General features: G+C 53.6%; 1 protein-coding gene across 1 annotated transcript; it reads right to left on the reverse strand.

Annotated features, from left to right (window-relative positions):
- Positions 1 to 6,831: 6,831 nt before the first annotated feature.
- On the reverse strand, positions 6,832 to 17,462 carry LOC103823863 (keratin, type II cytoskeletal cochleal). The gene is made up of 9 exons (XM_030230822.2): positions 16,704 to 17,462; positions 15,774 to 15,982; positions 13,152 to 13,212; positions 12,443 to 12,538; positions 11,623 to 11,787; positions 11,030 to 11,155; positions 9,467 to 9,687; positions 8,916 to 8,950; positions 6,832 to 8,003 (listed from the first exon to the last, which is right to left on the reverse strand). Exons 1-9 carry the CDS (start codon positions 17,088 to 17,090, stop codon positions 7,816 to 7,818), a joined length of 1,488 nt encoding a protein of 495 aa, XP_030086682.1. The 5' UTR covers positions 17,091 to 17,462; the 3' UTR covers positions 6,832 to 7,815.
- Positions 17,463 to 23,510: the final 6,048 nt, after the last annotated feature.

The following is a 23,510-nucleotide window of genomic DNA, read 5'->3' on the forward strand; positions in this document are numbered from 1 at the left end:
AGGAAAGAACACATGGAACAAAAACAAACCCTTCATCTTAAACATCCATATTTTCCCTACTAAACACCACACTTCCACACAGGGACATGACTCCAACACCATCTGGTCCTTCCAGGGATCCCACACATGCAGGAGCAGCAGGAAGAACCCAATCCCAACACCACGAGGGCACAATGTAAGAAGAGAAAGCTCTGCCCCAAATCAGGTGGGACCAGCCTTCAAGTGAGGGATCAGGAGATGCTGCTTTTCCAAGAATTTGGCCAATAAGTGCCCGGAATAAGCTACCATGTTTGGCTTCAGTTTAAACTAATCAGCAATTTCCTCAAATTAATGAATATGTTGGAAAACAGCCAGATCAGTAAACTGCAGGAAAATCACCTTGAGAAACAGATTTGGCCCTGCAGATATTTCCTGGCATTAAAATGCAGCATTCTAACTTTTTCTAGTAGAACCAACAACAACCTTAACCTGCTAGCCAAACTTTATTAATTCCCAGTAAATGCCCATTCATTGCTGAGAGTTTTATTAACTAGCAGGCTGAGTCACTCTTTCCTTCAAATCTCTACCTTGAAAGCTGAGGGACCAGCAAAAAATTAGGATCTCCTTGGATAAAAAGCATTTTACACCTTCAAAATCTCAATTTCAGTCCATCCAACCAGTAAAAAAGAGGAATTTTTATCTGAAAATAATTCACCTGACCCAAGTTCCCTAAATTTTTTTGTCCTTACACAAGGACTGACTATGGCCCCTGTGACTTTAAATCATTCCTAAAACCAGAATAGGACAGACCAGGTGCCGCTCTGGCTGCCAAACAAAAGAAATGTTAATTAGTCCCCATTCTTCACATTACAAACATTTTGTTGAGGTTTCGTGCAGCCTCACTCAATTTGCCACACAAATAAAAGGAAAAGGTGCTCTGCAGAGGGAACTGCACCCAGGAATCTGCTTCCAGCACCAGCCCCTGTCCTGGCACTTGTCGTGTCCTGCTGCTCTTACTGCATAGTCTACGGCCATGCAGAAGGGAATTTTGTCTCTTCCTCCATAGCTGTTCCCAGGAACTGGTGTGGTTTCAGCACTGCCCTGCGTCCCTGGGGTGTTCTGTGCTGCTCCAGCAGCAGAAACTGTGATGGTCCATGGTCATGGCCCAGAAGGGCTGGTGGAAGTTGTCCTGCAAGACGTGGACACAGTTTTGGTGCAACCAAAGCAGGGTTTGGCTACAGTGGTGCCAACTTTGGTTCCAGGCTGGGCAGAGCCTCCTAGCCCTGCACCATCACCCCCATCACCCCCTAAACAATCTCCCCCTGTACCATCACCCTGTGAGCCATCACCCCCATCACCATCACCATCACTCCCTGCACCATCATCCCATTACCATCACCCCCTGAACCATCACCCCATCATCATCACCCCTATCACCATCACCCCATCACCATCACCCCCTGCACCATCACCCCCATCACCATCACCCCCTGCACCATCACCCCCTGCACCATCATCCCATCACCATCACCCTATCACATCACCATCATCACCCATCACCATCCATCACCATCAACCATCACCCCCATCACCATCACCCCCTGCACCATCACCATCACCATCACCATCATCCCATCACCATCATCCCATCACCATCACCCCCTGCACTATCACCCCCATCACCATCATCCCATCACCATCACCCCCATCACCATCACCCCTGCACCATCACCCCATCACCATCACCCCCATCACCATCACTCCCTGCATCATCACCCCCATCACCATCACCCCCATCACCATCACCCCCATCACCATCACCCCCTGCACCATCACCATCACCATCATCCCATCACCATCACCCCCATCACCATCACCCCCATCACCATCACCCCATCACCATCATCCCATCACCATCATCCCATCACCATCACCCCCATCACCATCACCCCCATCACCATCACCCCCATCACCATCACCCCCATCCACCATCACCATCACCATCACCCTCACTCCCATCACCATCACTCCCCATCACCCATCACCACCCATCACCATCACCCACCATCACCATCACCCCCATCACCATCACCCCCACCATCACCATCACCATCACCCATCACCATCACCCCACCATCACCATCACCCCCCATCACCATCACCCCCAATCACCATCACCCCTATCACCATCATCCCATCACCATCACCCCATCACCATCATCCCATCACCATCACTCCCATCCACCATCACCCCCATCACCATCATCCCATCACCATCACCCCCATCACCATCACCCCCATCACCATCACCCCCATCACCATCACCCTCATCACCATCACCCCCTGCACCATCATCCCATCACCATCACCCCTATCACCATCATTCCATCACCATCACCCCCATCACCATCACCCCCATCACCATCACCCCCATCACCATCATACCTATCACCATCACACCCTGAACCACCACCCCCTAAACCATCACCCCATCACCACCACCCCCTAAACCATCACCCCATCACCACCATCCCCTAAACCATCACCACCATCACCACCACCCCCATCACCATCACCCCCATCACCATCATACCTACCACCATCACCCCCTGAACCATCACCCCCATCACCACCCAGAGCTGCTGCTCTGCCCAGAGCTCCATCCCAGTGTGCCGATGGTGAAGTACCAAGAGAAGGAGCAGCTCAAGACCCTCAACAATGAATTTGCTTCACTCACTGACCAGGTGAGATGAGAACCTCCCCCAGCTCCAGTTCCCAGGGTCTGGAGCCCAAGGGAGGTGTTGGGCATGGGCAGGGCATGGAAAGGGCATGGAAAGGGCACGGAATCCTGGCATGACAACTCATGAGAGAGATCAAGGGAACTTGCACAAGCTGTCAGGGGACAGCCTTGGGATTTACGAGGCTTTGGTGTCCAGGCACTGCTGCTCTGACCTCTGGGCCTGACTAGGGCAGGGAACAAGCTAAAACCAGTTCCTGCTGCCCTACAGTCCCCTCTCAGCCCTCCCTGCACAGCCCAAATTTGTTGCAGAGCTGGTTTTGAGAATGTCTTTGCTTTTTTGTGCATTTCCACATGGGTGCCCCCAAACAAAAGCTGCTGGATTGAGAAACTCTGCCAGGTGTGCCAGGAGCAGGAACCCATCCCACTGCCAGGGCATCAGCACTTTGCCATGGGTTACCTGGGAAAAAACCCACAGGGATCATCCAATTCAACCCTGGCACTGCACAGGCTCCTCAAAATCCCACCCTGTGCCCAAGGGAATTGTCCAAACATCCCTGGAGCTCTGGCAGCTTTGGGGCTGTGACCATTCCCTGGGGAGCCAGTTCAGAGCCCAGCCACCCTCTAGGGAAGAGCCTTTCCTGATATCCAGCTTGACCCTCCCCTGGCACAGCTCCAGCCATTCCCTGGGTCCTGCCCTTGGTCTCCAGAGCAGAGATTGAAGCTGTCCCTCGGGATGAAGCTGCAGCCCCTGAGGAGTCTCCCCTCAGTTTCGTCTTCCCCAAATAAACCAAATGACATCAGTGGTTCCTCATGGGGGCCCTCCTGACCATTCACCATCTTCGCAATCCTCTTCCCACTTCCCATTTTCCTTTCTGGGATTCAGGTTTGGATCCTGGAGTAGCAGGAGAAGGTGCTGGAGACCAAGTGGAACATCCTGCAGGGTCACAGTGCAGCATCAAGACCGTGCTCAGGGTGTTTATATGGAATTTGAGGGAGAAACTGGGAGCCCTCAGTAGCAGCAGAGCCCAGTTACAAACAGGCCTGAGAGCAGCAAAGCACGGTTGGGAAACCAACAGGGAAATGTGAGTTAAAACCAGAGAAATGCAACTTCAGAGACCAAAATGTTGCTTGAAATTTGTGAACAGGCAGAAACACTGGACCTTTTGGGGCAGCAAATGGTTCCCAGAGAACTTGTAGGTGAAGATTAAATAGATTCACCACCAGTAGATCCCCATGGTGGAGGTGAAGAAGATGGAAAGATCTCCCAGGATCTTAGTACAGAAAGTAACATCCACATTTACAGGCACATGGAGGAATCAGAATATTCCTCTTCTACATTTTCTTTCCCTCCTTCCTGACTCAGAAATTCAGATTTCCAAGTGTTCAGCAGCTATTTGAGGTCACACAAAAGCAGTTCTGCAGCAGAAACCTCTCTGAAAACACATTTGTTTTCCCACGGGCTACAAAACAAGAGTAAGGTATCCCAAAACACTGTCTGGGCAGAGGGAAAAAAATCTGAGTTTCATTTGTTTCACTTGTGGCCTGAAGGAACTCAAAGAATGAGGGAATTGTGCTGAACTCCAGCAAAACCTCCCATTTTCCCACGCAGGTCCAGGGATGAGCAGAGCCTGCAGACACTTGCCCAGGAGGAGCTACTTGTCCTCAGGAAGGTGAGCAAGGGACTCACCAGCTGAACTTTCCCCATCTGGTTTGGGTTTTTGGGTGGTGTGGTGGCTTCTTTCCCCAAGGCAGCTCAGGAAACAAGCACCAGCAGAAGCTGGGTTTGCTCCTACTCCAGTCAGACCCCAGATGCCAGGAGCCAGAGCACGGCCATGACACTGACCCTGAGGGCAGCCCCAAGTCTGCTCTCCATCCTCAAATTCCTCTCTCCATCCCCAAAAGCATCTCCAGAACACAGAGAGAGTTCTCTTGGCCAAAGCCGAGCTGGAAGCCAAGGTAGAAGGGCTGAAAGAAGAAGGTGGATATCAAGCTGGATAGCAGAAAAGGCTCTTCCCCAGAGGGTGGTTGGGGTCTGAACTGGCTCCCCAGGGACTAGTCACAGCCCCAAAGCTGCCAGAGCTCCAGGGATGTTTGGACAATGCCCTTGGGTACGGGGTGGGATTTTGAGGAGCCCGTGCAGTGCCAGGGTATCTCTGTACAAATGACAAACGGGACGGGACTGCTGGAGAAGGCGTCTCAAGCTGTTTATGTTCCAGCATCAGTCTCATGACATGGTTATGACAACGGGAAGATGCCAGCAGCTCATGTCCCCAGCAGCAAAGAACTTAATGTTACAACTTACTTTAAAAGTTTTTTGACCAATCACACAAAGCAAAAGCACATTGACAGTAGTTCTATCCAATCACTATAAGCACACTTACCTTTGGTTAAAACAATGCTTGTTTATTTCAAATACAATGCCTGCTTGTGAGAATTAAAATACAAAGCACAGAGCTCCATTATTAAGTTTAAAACTTCCTAATATCTCACTAGATATACTTTTCTGTAGCTTAGGCAGTTATTCTAGACAAGCGTCAATACACAGACCATTGTTCTATTTGTCCTTATTTTTTTTACTTTTTACATAATTTTTCTGTTGATCTATCTCATGGCTACTGCTTAGCTTCAATCACAGTTCTGCTGTCTCTGAGGCCTGTCTTTTGCAGCTTTCCCCAAACTCTCACCAGGGGCTGGACTGGATGATCCCTGTGGGTCTTTCCCATGGCAAAGTGCTGATGCCCTGGCGGTGGGATGTGTTCCTGCTCTTGGCACACCTGGCAGAGTTTCCCAATTCCTGAGAACGTTCTACAGAGAGGTGAGAGGCTTCCCCAGGGCTCCAGCAGTAATTCCCATTTCCCAGCTGGATTTAGAAGCTGGTTATCCTGAGGGAGCAGGGCGTGGCCCAGGGCTCACGGTGCTTCATTGTGAAATGGTCACAGCAAAGTGAGACCCAGCAGGACATGGGGGTGGTACCAGTCTGGGGCTGGACTGGGAGCACAGGAGGAACAGCCCCTGTCCCCACCAGGAGCTCCACTGGCTGCAGGTCCCAGACACTTCTGTGAGGGGGCAGCAGCCCGGATCCACACCTGGATGGAACCATCCAGGATCAGGGCCAAGCACAGGGACATTGTCTGCAGGAACTGGGCACAAGCCCAGGCCTGGCAGGAAAACAAAGTGAGAGGACCTGGAAAGGGTGGGGTGGGGCCCCCCTCTCTTCAGGCCAACTTCAACCCCACAGAAACACCCCCCAGGCCCTGATCTGCTCTGGTGTAACTCAAGATGTGTTTGGGGATATGCAATGACACCTTTTGAGCTGTCTATGGGACAAAGAGCAGCCTTAAGTAGAGGGTTGGAAGGTTTAGATGGGATATTGGGAAGAACTTCCTTCCTGCGAGGGTGGGGAAGCCCTGGAATGGATTTCCCAGAGCAGCTGGGGCTGCCCCTGGATCCCTGGCAGTGCCTAAGGCCAGGATGGACAGGGCTTGGGGCAACTGGGACAGTGGGAGGTGTCCCTGCTATGGCAGGGGTGGCACTGGGTGAGCTTCCAACCTAAACCACTCCATGGCTGTGATTTTATTTGGAGGAGATGAGAGTCACTGCAGGCAGCAACCCAGGACAGCTGGGCTGGCACAGATGGTCCAGAGACTGGAGGGAGAAATCAGGATCACCAGGGCCAGGTGAGAAACTGTGAGCCAAGGACCAAGTGAGAAGCTGGGAACACAATGGGCCAGGTGAGCACAGCCAGTGTGGGAATTTCTGCAGGGAGGGCAGATTTGCTGCTCCTGAGAATTCCACAGCTACCTCTCCTGATACTGGAGCAACTTGTAATCCAGGAGGAAGAAGGGCTACAGTCCCACTCATCCCTCCCATTAAAACCAGATTCCATTTCAGTCCTGAGCTCAAACCACGACTCTGAACAAACTCCCCCCATCCCTCTGCCCAGACTCCAGGCTGGCAAAATCCAGCCAGGACTGAGCTGTGCAGGCAGCAAACCCCAAAGCCTGCCCCAGAGCCAGGGCAGGCTCCACACCTGGCAGGAAGGTGATTGCTGCACATTTTCCAGAGCTCCTGAGCACCCAGGGCAGCACAAAGAACTTGGCTGAGACTGGACATGCAGCTAAAAGGGAAACTTTAATAAACGACTCATGAAAGACATAAAAAGTGTAAAAATCCAACCCAAACCCCAAAGCCAGGACAGGGCTGAACATCAACACAAAAACTGGGAGCAGGTCCTTGGAGTTAGGTCCCTAAAAACTCTTCCTACTGCAGTAACAATTTCCCTGGTATGTTGAAGACCCATTTTGGCAGGAACAAGGAGTTTTTGGAACGGGGCATCAACTGAACCCTCACTGCAGGAGACTCCAGATATCACTAATACCCTTAAATAGGGAGTGGTAAACAGAGACACCCAAAAATAGGGAATTTATCTCCCAATTCAGTGGGACACATGGAATTTGAAGCAGTTTTAAATCCCTCAAGCTTTGGGCTTCATTTAAAGAGAGGGAAAGGGTTTAGGAGGTTCTTGAGGAGTTATTTTGCTACAAGGAGCCTGAAATCAATTTGTCAGTGCTGCCTTTGCTCAGAAACAGCTTCAGTCACAGGAGAATGTTGAACCCCAACCCTGAGCACATTTCCAAAGAAAATAAGGGGAGACCCAAGCCTGTTTTCTTCCTGGTATATTTAAAAAACCCAACCCAGGGTGAGCCCTTGGCAGGGGCTGAGGATCCTGAGGGATTGGAGTCTTCCAACTTCTGTTAAGAGGGGGAGAATCTTCTGGTCTTTTGCAGAAGCACAGCAGAAATGTGGGATTTGCCTTTCCAAGGGTGAAATCCAGCCCGGAGCTGGGAGTACCAAGCACAAGGTTAACAGCAGGGATACCCCACCTGCATCCCGGGATAAATTTCACCCCACAGGCTTGATCCTGCTCCCAGAGGAATGGCTGAACTCCAAGAGTGCACGATCAAGCCCTGGCAGGGCAGGGGCAGGGCCTCAGCACTGCAGGCGTTTTGCAGCCAATTCATCCTGCAAAAGGCTCCAAGACTTTTCTTTCCATGGTTTCCCTCAGGTGCTGGGAATGCCAAGCTCCATTCTTGGAGTTACTTCCTGATGCTTCTCCGGCTGGACGAGGTGGTGGTGATGGTGTAGGATTTGGTGGAGCCTCCAGAGGAGAAGCCGAGTGCTCCGCTGCCCATTCCTGGTCCCAGGCTGAGGCCTCCTCCGATCCCTGCTCCCAGGAACCCGCCGGAGCTGGAATATCCACCCCCACCGCTGGAGCTGACCACGGCTGGGTGGGAGAAGAGCAAAGTGAGCACCTGGAACCTTGGCCAGCACTCTCAGGAAAGGCTCCCATGGGATCATGGAATGGGTTGGGTGGGAAGAACATTAAAGCCCATCCAGTGCCACCCCTGCCATGGGCAGGGACACCTCCCAATGTCCCAGGCTGCTCCAAGCCCTGTCCATCCTGGCCTTGGGCACTGCCAGGGATGGGGCACCTTCTTGGAAATCCATTCCAGGGCTTCCCCACCCTCACAGGTGGGGAATATCCCAATATTCCCATCTAAATCCCATCCCATCTATTCCCTTCCCAATATCCCACCTAAACCTCTCCTTTTTCAGTTTAAAGTCCTTCCTTCTTGTCTTGTTACTCCATCACCCAATCTGGCTCAGGATCCCCTGAGCTTGGAGAACTCATGGAGAACTCCTAGAAAATCCATGGAGTATCCCATTTCACAAACACACTTAGTTCATCTCCTGGTGCCCCAAAGCTGTGGGAATGTGATTCCCCAACTCCCAGCAGGAATTAAGTGGCTGAAAAGCAGAGCCACTGGTTTGGAGCATCCCTGAGAGAGCAGCTCTTGCCCAAGGTCCAGGCCAGGCAAGGATCCAACACTTCCCAAGCTGGAAAAGCACCCTCTGCCATCACCTGTGCAGCAATTCCCAACCCAGGGAATGCCTTTCCCATTAGAGCTTTTCTATCCAGACAAAAATGGGAGGAAAGGAAGATCACTGCTGCCCCAAGTCCAATTTCATCTGGGTGAGTTGGAGCTGAGCTTGGGATGGAGCCCCAGTACCACCCCCAGCCTCAGGGGGCTCCCACTAAGGAGGGGCTGAACTGGGTGAACTGGGACGCTCTGGGCCCCCTTTTCCATGGGTTTAGAGTGAGGTGGAACTGCGACAAACAACAAAATCAACTCACAGATGTTGACGTTGCCAACTCCATCCCCAGCCAACCTGAAAAGACAAAGGCAAGGGGAGGGATTAAACTCAGCTTTCCTTGGTCCTGGGGCTCGAGCAGGAGGACAGAGGCAGGGAGTTACTACTCCAACTGTGCCTGATCCAGGGAGGTTCCCTGGGCCCTCCAGGGATTTGTTCCAACCCTGCCTTTCCCAGTTCTGTTATCACCATTGGGGGGAGGACAGAACACAGAGGTTCTGTCCTAATCCCACAGGGATTTCCACTTGGAAATGTTCTGCCACAGCATCATACACGATGGAAACGAATTTTTTCCTTCTTTGCTTATTTTCCCCATTTTTTTTTCCCCCAGAATCTGCCAGTTTGGCTCTTCTGCCAAAGCATTTCCAGGACCGGAACTCAGTTTTTCAAAGGTTTCCTTGTCTGCATTTCCTTGTGGAAATTGGAATTGGGCTCTCACAATTCCCCCAGGCAAAGGGAGCAAAGGGCTCCCAGAATCCTTCCCAGAGGGAACCCAGGGAATCTTTGCTCACCAATCCCCCCAGGTGTCCTCACCTGCTCTCCTCGCCCTCCAGCAGCTTCCTGTAGGTCGCGATCTCGATGTCCAGGGCCAGCTTGACGTTCATGAGCTCCTGGTATTCCCGGAGCTGCCGGGCCATGTCAGCCTTGGCTTTCTGCAGAGCAGCCTCCAGCTCCTCCAGCTTGGCCCTGGCGTCCTTGAGGGCCAGCTCCCCGCGCTCCTCAGCCTCAGCCACGGCCGCCTCCAGCTTTGCTCGCTGCAGGGACAGAGCGGCCACATCAGGGGGCTCCTGATCCCTGGAGGAGGATCCTGGCCTCCAAACCTTTGGCTCTGCTGCCCAGACCCCCTTTGTGGATCTGGAGCTCAACTGGATCCCTGGGACCTCATCCCTTCCTGGTTTCTTGGGCACTGGATGGAGATGGAAACTCTCAAGGTCTCCCAGAAGACCAAGTTTCTCTCCACTGGCTACACTTTTTTCAGGTATCCTCAACTTCCCAGTCCCCCACATCCCACAGATCCCATGGGGTTCAGGAAAGTTCAGGTTTTCTCTCTGCTAATTTGCCCCAGTTTTTCAGAGCTGGGCAGGCTCTGGCTGAGATGTGGGCAGGTGTGGGCTGGAGCACATCTGGAGCTACAAACACCCAGACCCACCCCAAGACCAGCCCTGTGTGCCCCAGGGAACCCCTCACTGTGCCCCCACAGCTCCCAAACGCCCATGTCTGGCACAAAGGGCTCCCCAGAGGCTTTGTGCTCCCATCCATTGTCCAGGGGAGCCCCACAGGACAGCTCTTGGCTGGTGCCACAGTCTCCCTGCCCTGAAACCAAATAATCCGGGATGAATCACCAGGTTTCTCTGGAGCCTTGGGAGCTCCAGGCCAGGCCTAAGCCACAGCCCTGATAAAGTGATAAGACCTCAGTGAAAGCAAACAGAGCTCCCCAAATCTCTGTGTGTGTGCCCAAACATGGTGTTCTCTCCTGGGAAAGGGAGTGGGCAATGATCCCAGGAACAGGAGGCCATGAAGGTTGTGTGGGGGCCCCTCGCTGTCCCAGGGGTGATTTTCACTCATCCTCTCCCAAATCCACCTTCCTGGCAGGATCGCCCTGCTCCCAACGCTCCCCCTCCCCCAGCAGAACTAAAATCCTCCAGGATGAGCAGTGCAGCCCCCCCAGAATGGTTCTTACAGCACATGGAATTGCAGAGGTTGGAAAAGATCTCCAAAATCACCAAGGCCAAGGGGTTGTGTGACACCCAGAGCCCTGAAACATCCCTAACATCACAGAATGACCAGAGCTAGAAGGGACCCACAAGGACCATCATGACAACCCTAAAAACCCACTAACCCTGAAATTCAACACTTGAGAGTGTTGTCCAAAGGTTCCTGGAGCTCTGACAGCCTTGGGGCTGTGGCCATTCCCTGGGGGGCCCCTGTTCAGCGCCAGACATCATCTGGGGGAAGAAGCTTTTCCCAGTATCCAAAGTGACCCTCCCCAGACCCAGCTCCAGCCACTCCCTCAGTGCTGTCCCCAGTCCCCAGAGGGATCAGAGCCAGATCCCAGCTCTGAGGCCAGAGAGGGACAGAAGATGAGCAGCTCCTCACCTGGGCCTTGGCATTCTCGATCTCCCCCTGGATCCTCTGGATGACCCTGTTGATCTCCGTGATCTCATTCTTGGTGTTCCTCAGGTCATCCCCGTGTTTCCCAGCTGTCACCTGCAGCGCTTCGTACTGGGACAGAGCAGTGGGACACAGAGTGATGGGGTGAGGATGGCAGGGAATGAGCAGGTTAGAGCCCTCGCCCCACATGGCACAGGGGATACAGGTGCTGACAGAGCTGGAGATCATGGAACCATGAAATGGTTTGGCTTGGAAAGGACAGTAAAGCCCATTCAGTGTCACCCCTGCCATGGAAAGGAACACCTCCCACTGTGCCAGGGTACTCAAAGCCCCATCCAACCTGGCCTTGGACATTTCCAGGGATGGGGCAGCAACAGCTTCCCTGGGAAATCCATTCCAGGGCCTCCCCACCCTCACAGGGAGGAATTCCTTCTCCATATCCTACCCATCCCTGCCCTTTTGCACAGTGAAGTCATTCCCCGTGTCACTTCAGGCCCTCTCCAAATTTTCTGGAGCCCCTCTGGGCACTGGAAGGGGCTCCAAGGTGTCCCTGGGTCCTTGTCCCCCCCAAAGCTCACCTTGCTCTGGTACCAGGACTCGGCCTCGGCGCGGCTGCGGTTGGCGATCTCCTCGTACTGCGCCTTCACCTCGGCGATGATGCTGTCCAGGTCCAGGTTCCGGCTGTTGTCCATGGACAGCACCACCGAGGTGTCGGAGATCTGGGCCTGCAGCTCGTTCAGCTCCTGCAGGAAAACCAAGCCCGTTCATCAGTGAGGTGTCAGGGCCCTTCTTTTGGAGGCCAATTAAAGAGGGAATCCAAGGAGAGAGAAGGGAAAGGGAGGCAGGTAAGAATTCCATCAAAATAATTATTAATGAGGAGGGAAGAAACCTTGCAAAGCACAGAGCAACAACCAACAGCAGAGCTGGAGTTGTTTATCCCTATTTTGGCAGCAGGGCTGCTTATCCCACTGTTATCCCATTCCTTAGACAACAACCCATCTAGCTGCAGAACCTGGAGGGGCCAAATTCCAGCACCTCTGTCAAGGATGTGTCCCAGCTCAGATACTCCCTGCTCTTGCAAACAATGGGGAGCAGGGAGCCTGGAACAAGCAGCTTTCCTTCATTCCTGTCACACAGCACCACCTCCCCCAGCCACTCATTTTCCATTTTTTCATACAAACAGCATCCCAAATACAATGTCTGTAATCCATCCATCCCACATCCCACACAGGGAGAAATCCATGTGACAATCCACAGAATTCAGAGGAATCACTTCAATTGCAGGCACAGTTTTGCTTATGGAAGGAAAGATTCCATGAATCCATCACCTTCCCCACATTCATTTTCCCAGCCAGCATTCCCTGTTCTCTCCCTCTGAAGGAGAACAAGGGTCCTCACCGCCTCATGGAAAGCCCTCAGGAAGTTGATCTCATCCGTCAGAGCATCCACCTTGGCCTCCAGCTCCACTTTGTTCATGTAGGCAGCATCCACATCCTGGAAAAACGAGGAATAACCCATTGACATTGCGGAGCTTTGATGTCTGAGCCCACCCAACCTCTGGTGGCTTCCAAAGGAGAGTTCTCCAAACCAGATCCAGGTGTCCCAGTGGCACCCCAGGGCCTACAAATCATCTCCCAGAGCACTGAACGCTGCTGGAGTACAGATCCTGAGAGTCCCGGGGATCCCCTGTATCCCTGTTTGCAAGTTCAGTGTCAGGTTGGACACAGAGACCTCAGGAAAGATCCAAAAGAAAGACCTGGCATCATCTCCAATACCCCTGGGACCCAACAGCTCTTCCCTGCATATGTGGAGACCTCAAGGCCTTCCCTGAGCTGCCTTTGGATGGAATTCTGCCCCTCAGAGCTTCTTCAGAGCTGGAGTAAACTGAGAGTAGGGGCAAACAGGGGGAAGGGCTGCCCATACTGATGATCAGTCCCAGGGAAGAGCCATACCTGTCCCCTGGAAGTGTCCAAAGCTGGACGGGACTTGGAGCACCCTGGGCCCATGGAAGGTGTCCCTGCCCATGGCAGGGAGAAAATGGGATGGACTTTAAGGTCCCTTTCCACCCAGCCCATGTGAGGATTCCCTGACCCACGATGATATTCACCTTCTTGAGCACCACAAACTCATTCTCAGCTGTTGTGCGCTTGTTGATCTCATCTTCGTACCTGCCAAACAAAAGGGATTTCTGTGAAGTTAGAGCCTGGATAAAAGGAAAAACATCCCAGTGAAAGATTATCCCAGTTCTCTATCCCTCCATCCTGAGCCAGCCCAGCACTTCCCCAGGGCCGGTGCACCAGCAGTGTCTGCTCTGGATCAGCTGCTCCACCATCACCACCTAAAAAGCATCCCCTCCCTGCTCCCCCATAACCCTTAAAATTCCCTGTGCTCTAAAAGATTCCTGCTCCTCCTTCGGGGAGGGCCCAGGCTGTGCCCCCATTTTGTCACCAACCCTTCAGGGAGCAAATTCAAAGCAGAAGAGACACAAACAGATCCCACAAACTCTTCTGGGCTGATCCCAGCACCTGCTGGAGCTGCTTCCACTCTGCACTTCCCTACTCCAGACTGCTGGCAGCCTTTTGCAGGTGTTGAACACGTGGCACTGTTCTGGGAAGAGCCAAAGGTAATTAATTACCCTTGTTCTCCTCCAAAGCCTCACCAAATTCCAGTCTCAGTGACTCCTGTTCTTTAGGTGCTCACCCTCAGATGAGGAGCTCACCTGGAAATCTCCAGGGGCTCTCCTAAAGGTCTCCAGCAGATAAAAATCCCTCTCCATAGATTTTTCAGGTCCACCACTGTTTTGCAAACCTGGATCTTGAAGTCCACCTGGACCTGTCTGTGCACTCCCAACCTGCCCAAACATCCAACCCCAACCCGCTCTGGGCTTCTGGGAATCCTGAAAGCCATCCAAGGAACAGAGCAGGAAGCACTTTGGCTGTTTGGGAATTGTTGCCAGGTTAAGGCTCTTTATTTACATGGGCCCTGCATGGCCAAAGCTGGAATTTGCCTTCCAAAGCAGGAGCTGCTTCACCTGCCCAGCCTCCCCCTCCTCCTCTGACCTGGAATGGTGCCCATCCACACCAGGATCAATGGACGTTGCCCCTCTGGAGGTCACTGAGCTGCCAGTGCAATTCCAGGGGAATAAATCCCGGGAAGTGATGCAGAGGCACCACCTCTGCACACCAGGGACCAGCAGAGAGGTAAAAACACTGAACTCCTCCAGAATGGATCATCAAATTCCTCTTTCCTTGGGGCAGCTCCACCAAGATGGTAAAGGAGCTGGTAAAGCATGGAATCTTGGAATGGTTTGGGTTTGTAGAGACCATAAAGCCCAGCCCATTCCACCCATGCCAGGACAGGCACACCTTCTGCTATCCAAGGCTGCTCCAAGTCCTCTCCAACCTGGCCCTGGGCACTGCCAGGGATGCGGCAGCCACGGCTTCTCTGGGAAATCCATTCCAGGGTTCCCCCACCCCCCCACAGGGAGGAATTTATTCCTGAATTGTCCAGTATTGTCCCAACAGCCCTCTGAAAGCCCAGGCCATTCACTCCTTGGAGCTGAGCCCCATGGGCAGCATGACTCCAGCTGGCTCCACAACCTCTCCCACTGCAATGCCTGAATTAGGGGCTGGTGTCAACCCTGGAGCCTTTCCTCCTCTAAATATCACCTGGGAATTCCTGTGGAAACCAAACCTATGGAAAAAAGGCCACAGGCACCTCCAGAGCACATCATGGTTTAGGTTTTCCATCTATAATTGAGATTTTCTCCATATAAAAAGGGAGCAGCAGGTGCTGCACTCTAGTTCCTGCATCCTCACTCCCTCAGCTCCTAATTCCTGCTTCCCTTCCATTAGCACAGAGAGGGTTTGGCTTTCCATGGATCTGTAGCCTAAAGGAATAAATCCACGAGATTAGGTCTGAATCCATGGGAAATGTAACTAAACTTTGGCGTTTAATTCCTCTGGCTGCAAACCAGCTCCTTGCAGAGATTCCAAGGCTGACTGTGGATGGAATAACCAGGCAGGGTTGGGGGCAGCATCATTCCCAAGCAGCTCTTCGGGAATCTCTGGGTATTGACCCTCCCTAAACACACCCTGGGGATTATCAGCTCTGTTTGTTTGCAGTTCCTGCCTGATCCAGTTTGCCAGCTCCGTCCTATTCTTCCCTTTTCAGAGGCATTTCCCGGCTGGGCTGGGCCGGGCTGGGCTGGGACAAAGGCCACCTTTCTTCTGGGGCTCCTCCCAGGTGACACTGAAAAGTCACTGAAGAATTGCAGGGCAGCTGCTCCATTCCCTGCCCAGGGAATCAGCCGGGAGCTCCTGTGGAACTCTCGGGGCTCCAGCCACCCCAAAGAGCCACTGGGGAGGCCCCAAAGCACCACCTCCAACCCAGGGAGGCCCCAAAATGCCACTTCCAAGCCTGAGGAGGCCCCAAAGCAAAGCCAAGAGGATGAAGGCACCAGCCCATGTAGGAACAAGGTGCCAGAAACAACAAGCAAGAAAAATCCAGGCAGCTTCCCTGGACTAAACACCTCATTCCTGGCCAGAAAACATTTTCCCCCTGGCAGGGGAGCTGGGGACATCCATGCCCAGCTAAACACCTGGACTAAACACCTCATTCCTGGCCAGAAAACATCTTCCCCCTGGCAGGGGAGCCGGGGACATCCATGCCCAGCCATTGGCCCAGCCAGCAGCTCCACCACCTCGTCAGGGTGACACTGATACTTTACTTGGTCTTGAAGTCCTCCACGAGGTCCTGCATGTTCTTGAGCTCTCCCTCGAGGCGCCCCTTGTCTGCCAGGAGCCCGTCCAGCTGCCGCCGCAGGTTGCTGATGTAGGTCTCGAACATGGGAGCGATGTTGCTCCGTGTCGTCTTCTGCTCCTGGAGCAGGCTCCACTTGGTCTCCAGCATCTTGTTCTGCTGCTCCAGGAACCGCACCTGGGAGGGAGCACAGAGGTCATTAGGGATGGTGGGAGAGAGGGGAGCTGACTGCAGGGGATGGAAGGACTGGGCTGCAGGTGGGAATCCTAGCCCAGGAATTTTGGTGTTGGTGGGAAGCGCCAGAGGAGGGTCATGGAGACCATGCTGAGGAGTTTGGCTGCCCTGGGACCTGGTTTGTCACTTCGAGGCTTTGGAGGAATTAAAGAAAAGCAGATTCTGCTTGGCGGACACATGACAGAAACCTGCCCCAGACATCAAACCCTCCAACTGCTCCAACTCCAGGGCTGGATTCCTCACATTTCGGGGATTCCAGAGCAGGATTTACACAAGGTTAGTTAGTGCAAGAGAGCCAAGATGTGCAGGGCAGCATAAACACCCAGGGCAGGCTCTGGTTCCATCTGCTCTCCTGGGACAACTCCCTCCAGGAGCCTCTCCCACCCCAGATTTGGTGCTGGGGTGGGGGTGCAAAGCCTGCACCCCCATTTGGGCAATCCCAGGTAAATCAGGTCTGCAAAGGCAGCCCGAGCAAGGCGACCTGTTCTGTTGGCAATGCCAGCAGGGCTTCAATACATCGAATAATAAGAATTATTTGATTGCAAGAGGCACATCCCACCACGTTTCTCCAGGACTGATCCTCACTCCATTCGTGATTAAACCAATTTTGTGTCCCACCAACTGTTCAGCACCCCCAGAGCTCCGAGCCAGTCCAAGCCCTCACCTTGTCAATGAAGGAGGCGAATTTGTTGTTCAGGGTCTTGATCTGCTCCTTCTCCTCTTTGCGGACCCTCTGGATGCTGGGGTCAATCTCCAGGTTGAGGGGCGTCAGGAGGCTCTGGTTGACGGTGACCTCCTGGATGCCGCCGGGGCCGAGGCTGCCCCCGAGGCCGGCTCCCCCATAGCCGTATCCCGAGCGGACGCTGAAGGAGCTGCCCCCTCCCAGGCTGATCCTCTTGCTGGCCGAGCCCAGGCTGTAGAGGCTGGCGCTGCCGAAGCCGCCGGCGCGGCCGAGCCCGGAGCTGCGGCCGGAGGAGACGGAGCTGACCCGCACCTGGCTCAGCGCTGGCCCGGCGGCCGAGCGGGAGCTGAAGGTCACCGAGCGGGACATGCTGCTCCGAGGGACGGTGCGGGGGTGCCTCGCTCTTGCAAAGCTCGAGAGGCTGCGCTGGAGCCCAGCGGAATGAGAGCGCTCCCGCTGCCTCCCCTTTTATCCGTTAGAAAAGCTGGGCTTGGCCCAAGGGCACCGCGGGGATCATTTTACTGCTCGGAGCTGGGTGTGCCTGGCTGCATTCCCACCCTCCAGCGGAGGAGGGAAGGGCCGCAGGGAAGGGACCGGACACACCTGGCGCCGTGTCCCCGCTCCGCTCCTCCGCCACCTGTGCGCTGATCCCCGCGCCCTGCTCTCCCCGGCCCTGCGGATTCCCCTGCCCGGACGGGTGTTGCAATGGGCAGGGGGCACAGGGAATACACACACACGGACTTGGAAGTGCTGCAGGCGGGTTCTCCCCTGGGCACGGTCCAAAGCTGATAAAGGGGCCCCGGTGCCAGGTCCTGGCTGTTTAATATAAACCAGGGCCCTGCCAGCAGTACCCAGAGCCTGCCTGCCCAGGGGGATATGTTTACCCATCCCTCTCCTCCTAATCTCTCAAATAAACCCTTAAAACCGAGGTGGGTTAGTAGGGTTGCATCCCACCCCACATTTAGTCCACACTGAAAAGGAGACGGGATTAAAATCCTGCCTCAACGTTCTGGGTCCCTGCTTGAATTTTTTGAGTTCTATGAAGAAAAAGCAGAAAAAAAATTGGGTTTCAGGGTTTTCACCATTTCCAAATAGTTCCAGAGGGCCTCAACCCTTCACTATCAGGTTGTAAATTCCCCAGGAGATTTCAAAGTCTGGCCTGAAAGTGTCACCCTTCAGCTTTTCTGTCCCCAGGACAGGGAGATAAGGCTGGCTGCAACTCAGCCTGCTCAAAATCCATAGTCCAGCTCTAGGGGAAGAGGAGAAGCCTGGCTGCTGTGGGGAAATTATCTTTTTAAAGAGAGAAAAGGGGGAATTCGATCCAGGAAGAGAGATGGGGCAGGATTCCTGCAGGATTCCTGCCAGCCCTGCACCTGGCTTGGCTCCCACCATCACAGGTTAGACACGATGATCTCAAAGGTCTTTTCCAGCCTAATTGATCCTGGGATTATAAAAACCAATCCATTGAATGTAAAAGTGGAGTGTAACAGACATGCCCTGCACCGCCCCTGGGGCTGGAGGACAGGACAGGGATCTCTCCGTCCATCCGTGCACAGCTGGGAACAGGGCAGTGTCAGCCTCACACAGCCAGGCTGGAACAGTGCTGGGATGACCTGAGAAAGCAGGGCTGGAAGTGATCCCTGAGTGTGGGACTGATGCTCAGGCAACAATTCCCACTCAGCTCTGGCTGTTAGCAGGCTGGATTCCAGCCTGGATCACCACACAGGGACTTCTACACAACACGAGGCACAGGAGGAGCAACCCAGACAGGTGAATCCCAACCTTTGGCCACAAAGGCAAAGCTGCTCCCAGCAGCCTCCAGGAATCCCAGTTTGGCACTGGGGAGCTGGACTTCACCCAGGATTTGGGTGAGCATAACCCAGCTCCAACCCTCCTTCCCTGCACCACGAGCAATCCAGTGGGAGCAGGAGCCTCATCCCCTGCTTGCTGCTCCCAGTTTTGCTCCCTTCCCACCCTGCCAGGTCGATATTCCCCGTCTGAGCCCAGGCTGAAGCCACGTGGCCACCAGAGGTATCCCAGGGTTTGTTGTGTTGTTGTTCCATGGCAACCTGGGGTTGTTCCACAACTGCTCCGACCGGTAAATTCCTCCAGCCCTAGTGAGTGACCCCAGGGTCGGGGGTTTGGTGACACCGGTAAATTCCTCCAGCCCTAGTGAGTGACCCCAGGGTCGGGGGTTTGGTGACACCGAGCTCACTTTTGACTTTTTGGGGAAGTGATTTCCCTGCCTGCCATGCTGGGAGTCACATTCCCCCTGGCCCTGCACACCTTGGGCTGGCTCTAACGCTCCCAGAGCAGCCAAACCCCACAAACGACCAATCCCTCCATGAACCCTTGGGAAAACAAGCCAGGCTCACAATTCCAGCTGGAAAGAGCCAAAAAAGCCCCCCAAAAAATAAACTTAAATATTGTAATGAAAGAGGAAAACCTTTGCAGGTGAGTGAAATTACATGTTGGGAATGTGTTCTTGTGGGGTTTCCACAGCTCCTGTGTTATCCCAGGGGATCCCTCCTGCTGCCTGCCTGGATTTCCGTGTTTGGATTGAAAGCTTTTGTAAGCAGGAGCGTCCATTGGTTCTGTTTGCACAGGGCCTGCTGGTGGTTCCCGATCCAAAGGGCTCTGGCCCTGGATTCCACATCTATTATTCCAACACCTCCCAATGCCTGCGTGGGCTCGTGGCTGGGGGATGGATTCGGGATACTGGGATCAATCTCTGGGCTCAGGGAGCAGGAGGTTCTGGGGGATGGAAGCCTCCAGGGTGGGGCTGTCAGAATCCCAGGATCATGGAGGCTGGAAATGCCCTCCCAGATCATGGAGTCCAAGCTGTAAACAATCCCCACCAGAGCCCTGAGTGCCACATTCTTTGGATATCTTGAGGGATGGGGAGTCCACCACTGGAGTGCTGGACCAGCCTCTCCCTGGAAAAATTCCTCATGACATCTCCTGACATCCAATGACACTGCCAAGCTTTTATTCCTGCTAAACCCACCCAAAATCAATGGGAATACAACAGCACCTTTCCCAAGATCCCGAAGATCTCCCCACACTGGGAACCCAGATCCCCTTCCAGGCTCAAAGCAGCCTCATTAACCAAAATTTCCAGCTGATCACAATTTCTGTGAGTAGAGACGGGTCAGAGGGAACTTGTTCTCCTGCATCCCAAAGGGAGGTGTTGGATGTCACCAGGCAGGAGTTGGCCTTGATGATCCTCGGGATCCAGCTCAGGATATTCCACAACTGGAGGATTATCAGGATGAGGTTTATCAGGTTTATCAAGATTTTATGGATTCCAGGCCCATTTCCTGTGTCACTGGGCCATAAAGTCAATGGAATGACGCCACTCCAGCCCAGAGCCCAGTGACAGGGAGTGCCCTTTCCAGCCTGGCAACAGCTGCTGATCCACAGGGATTGTCTGTTCCAAAGGTTGGTGCCTCCCTCCCGGCAGCACTCGGGGCCCTGTGTCCCACTGGATGTCCCTTAAATGCTGCCTGCTTTCGTTTTCTGCCCCTGCCCAAGCACTGCAGCCATTCCTGTGAGCCTGACAGGATTCCCCCATTGATGGGAACCATGGAATGGTTTGGGTTGGAAGGGACCTCAGGGTTTATCCAGTGCAATCCCCTGGCCTGGACAGGGACACCTTCCACCGTCCCAGTCACAGCCTCCAGCTTTATCCCACACAAACAGAATGAGCCAAAACCTTCACATTCTGTGACGTGGCTTTTCCGAGGACCCGAATTCCCTGCCATGGCCTCTCCCTGCTCCAGAGCCTTTGGAGAGGCCAGTGGGTTGTTCAGGCTGCAACTTCCCATGGATTTACACATGGAAACCTCATTTCCCTCCCCACTTTTCCAGCCCTGCACCAGGACAGGAATCAGGGCTCTGCTAAAGGCAGCCAGGTCCAGGCTCACCCAAACAACTCCAAGGCTTCCAGGCATTCCTCATCCAGGCATTCCTCATCCAGGAACTCCTCATCCAGGCATTCCTCCCACTGCAACACAGCAAAACCCAAATATGAATTATCACAGGGACCAGTAGGAACAGAATCATGGGATCATGGAACCATAGAATGGTTCAGGTGGGAAGGGTCCTTAAAGCTCATCCTGTCCCACCCCTGCCCTGGGCAGGGACACCTCCCACTGTCCCAGGCTGCTCCAAGCTCTGTCCAACCTGGCCTTGGACACTGCCAGGGATGGGACAGACACAGCTACCATGGGAAATCCATTCCAAGCCTCTCCACTCTCACAGGGAGGAAATTTTCCTAAATCATTCTTCATTCTCCATGAGCCCCCAAGGCCCCTTGGGGTGCCCAGGGCACTGTCTCATCTTGCCCAGGGTGACAGATCCAGCACTGTGTTCCCAAGGCTTCCCACAAGCTCCTAATTCCTTCCAGGAGCTGCATTTCTCCTCTCCTCTGGCTCTGCCCACACTGCTGAGGGTGGGAACTTCTTGGCTCAGCTCTTGGCCATGAAATCCAACTGTGGGAAACAGCTTTTGGAGCTCAGAGTTGTCCACACTTGTCCTGTTTGCTGCAACCCTAAAAGGCCTATCAGCCAAAACCCTAAATGTTTGGATACACCACAAAACCAGTCACCAGCACTGCCAGCAACTGGGACCAGGGACAGGACCCAGGGAGCAGCTGGAGCTGTGCCAGGGAGGGTCAGGTTGGATACTGGGAAAAGGTTCCTCACCCAGAGGTGCTGGCACTGCCCAGGCTCCCCAGGAATGGGCACAGCCCCGAGGATGCCAGAGCTCCAGGAGCCTTTGGACAACGTGCTCAGGATTGGGATTCTGGGACTGGGGGGATTTGGGGGTGTCCTGTGCAGAGTCAGGATCCTCATGGGTCCCTTCTAATCTCAGGTTATTCCATGATTTGATGAACAACTTGGAGCCCCCCCAAGGAGTTCCTCCTGCTGGAATCTCTCCCTCCAGCCCCTTCCAGGTGCTCAGTGCCGTGATGGGGCTGCCCTTCCCCCACGGATGGAGCCCCACACTCCTCCTGCCCTCTTTGCAGAGGAGCTTTTCCACCCCCACTGCTCTGCCCACTGCCAGGAGCTCCTGGACACAGCAGGAAACCCAGCCCAGACCGAGATCCTCTCTAGGGCCATGGAACGTGGCCTGACACATGGGGGAGGTGTCCCAGGTGGGAATCCTTAAATCAGAGGGTTTCGGGAAAGCTGTAAAAGGCAGGCCTCAGCAACAGCAGAACTGTGATTGGAGCTAAGCAGGAGCCATGAGATTGGTCAGCAGAAAAATTATAGAAGAAACAGAAAAGCAAGGACAAATAGAACAATGGCCTGTGTATTAAGGCTTGTCTAGAATAACTCCCTGAGCCACAGCAAAGTATATCTAGCCAAGTGTTAGGAAGTTCTAAGGTTAATAATGGAGCTCTGGGCATTGTATTTGAATGCTCACAAGCAGGCATTGTATTTGAAATAAACAAGCATTGTTTTAACTGAAGGTACGTGTGCTTACAGCGATTGGATAGAAGCACTGTCAATGTGCTTTTGCTTTGTGGGATTGGGCAAAAAACTTTTAAGTGAGTTGTATCATTGAGTTCTTTGTCTGCTGCTGGGGACGTGAGCTGCTGGCATCTTCCCATTGTCATAGCCATGCAATGAGACTGATGCTGGAAAATACAACAGCTTGAGACAGGTTCCTCAGCAGTCCCGTCCCGTTCATGATTTGTACAGAGACCCCCAGCCAGCAGCACCAGTATCCCAGCTATGCACCTTTCCCCTCCCCAGCTCATTGGACAAGGGCCTAAAGCTGTTTTGTCCCCTTTCCCCCAAATTACAAGACCTTGTGATTACAAGAAAACCTGAAGGAATACGGATAAATATAGTTATAATTATGGATAATCATCATCACCTGGATAATTTTGGCATGAAAATTGAGAGTCCCTCCCACAGCCCAAGCCTTAAGGAAAAACAAACAAACAAATTAAAACTTCAATTCTCAGTGCTGGGTGAAACTGCCAGAGCTGGGAATGCTGGGCTCAGTTTTTCTGGAAAAGGCACATCTCAGGAGAGAAGGGAAAACTCCTGCTCTCTCCTCACAAAATTCCATCTGACTTTGGTCTGCTCAGGTTCCAGGGGCTGATCTGGTGGAAACTGTGAATCCTCCCAGGGATAGAGCAGATTCCAGACACCCTGAGCTCAAACAGAATCACAGAATCCCTGAGGTGGGGAATGCCCTCCCAGACCGAGTCCCAGCTGTGCCCAATCCCCACCTTGTCACCAGCCCAGAGCACTGAGTGCCACATCCAGTCCTTCCTTGGACACCTTCAGGGATGGTGTCCAAACACTCCAAATCTCCCTGGGCAGCCCCTGCCAATGGCCAACCACTCTTTCCATGGGAAAATCCCTCCTGATGTCCACCCTGCCCCTCCCCAGCCCAGCCTGAGGCCATTCCCTGCCCTCCTGTCCCTGTTCCCTGGGAGCAGAGCCCGACACTACCCCGGCTGTCCCCTCCTTCAGGAATTGTGCAGAGCCACAGGGTCCCCCCTGAGCCTCCTTTTCTCCAGGCTGAGTCGCCCTGGTCCCTCGAGGGTTCTCCAGACCCTTCCCTGCTGCCCCAGCCCCTTCCCCAGCCCTGTTCCCCTCTCTGAATTCACCCCAGCCCTCAGGGTCTTTGTGAAGGGACAAAATCCAGGCTGATCTGCCCCAAAGCACAGAATCATTAGGAAATTCTCCTTTCTTCATCCATATTTCTCCAGGTAACCTTCCCAAGGGGAGGATGCTCCTGGACCACCCCTGATGGTCCCATGTCCCC

Source organism: Serinus canaria, chromosome 25, assembly GCF_022539315.1.
Source record: "Serinus canaria isolate serCan28SL12 chromosome 25, serCan2020, whole genome shotgun sequence".
NCBI lineage: Eukaryota > Metazoa > Chordata > Aves > Passeriformes > Fringillidae > Serinus > Serinus canaria.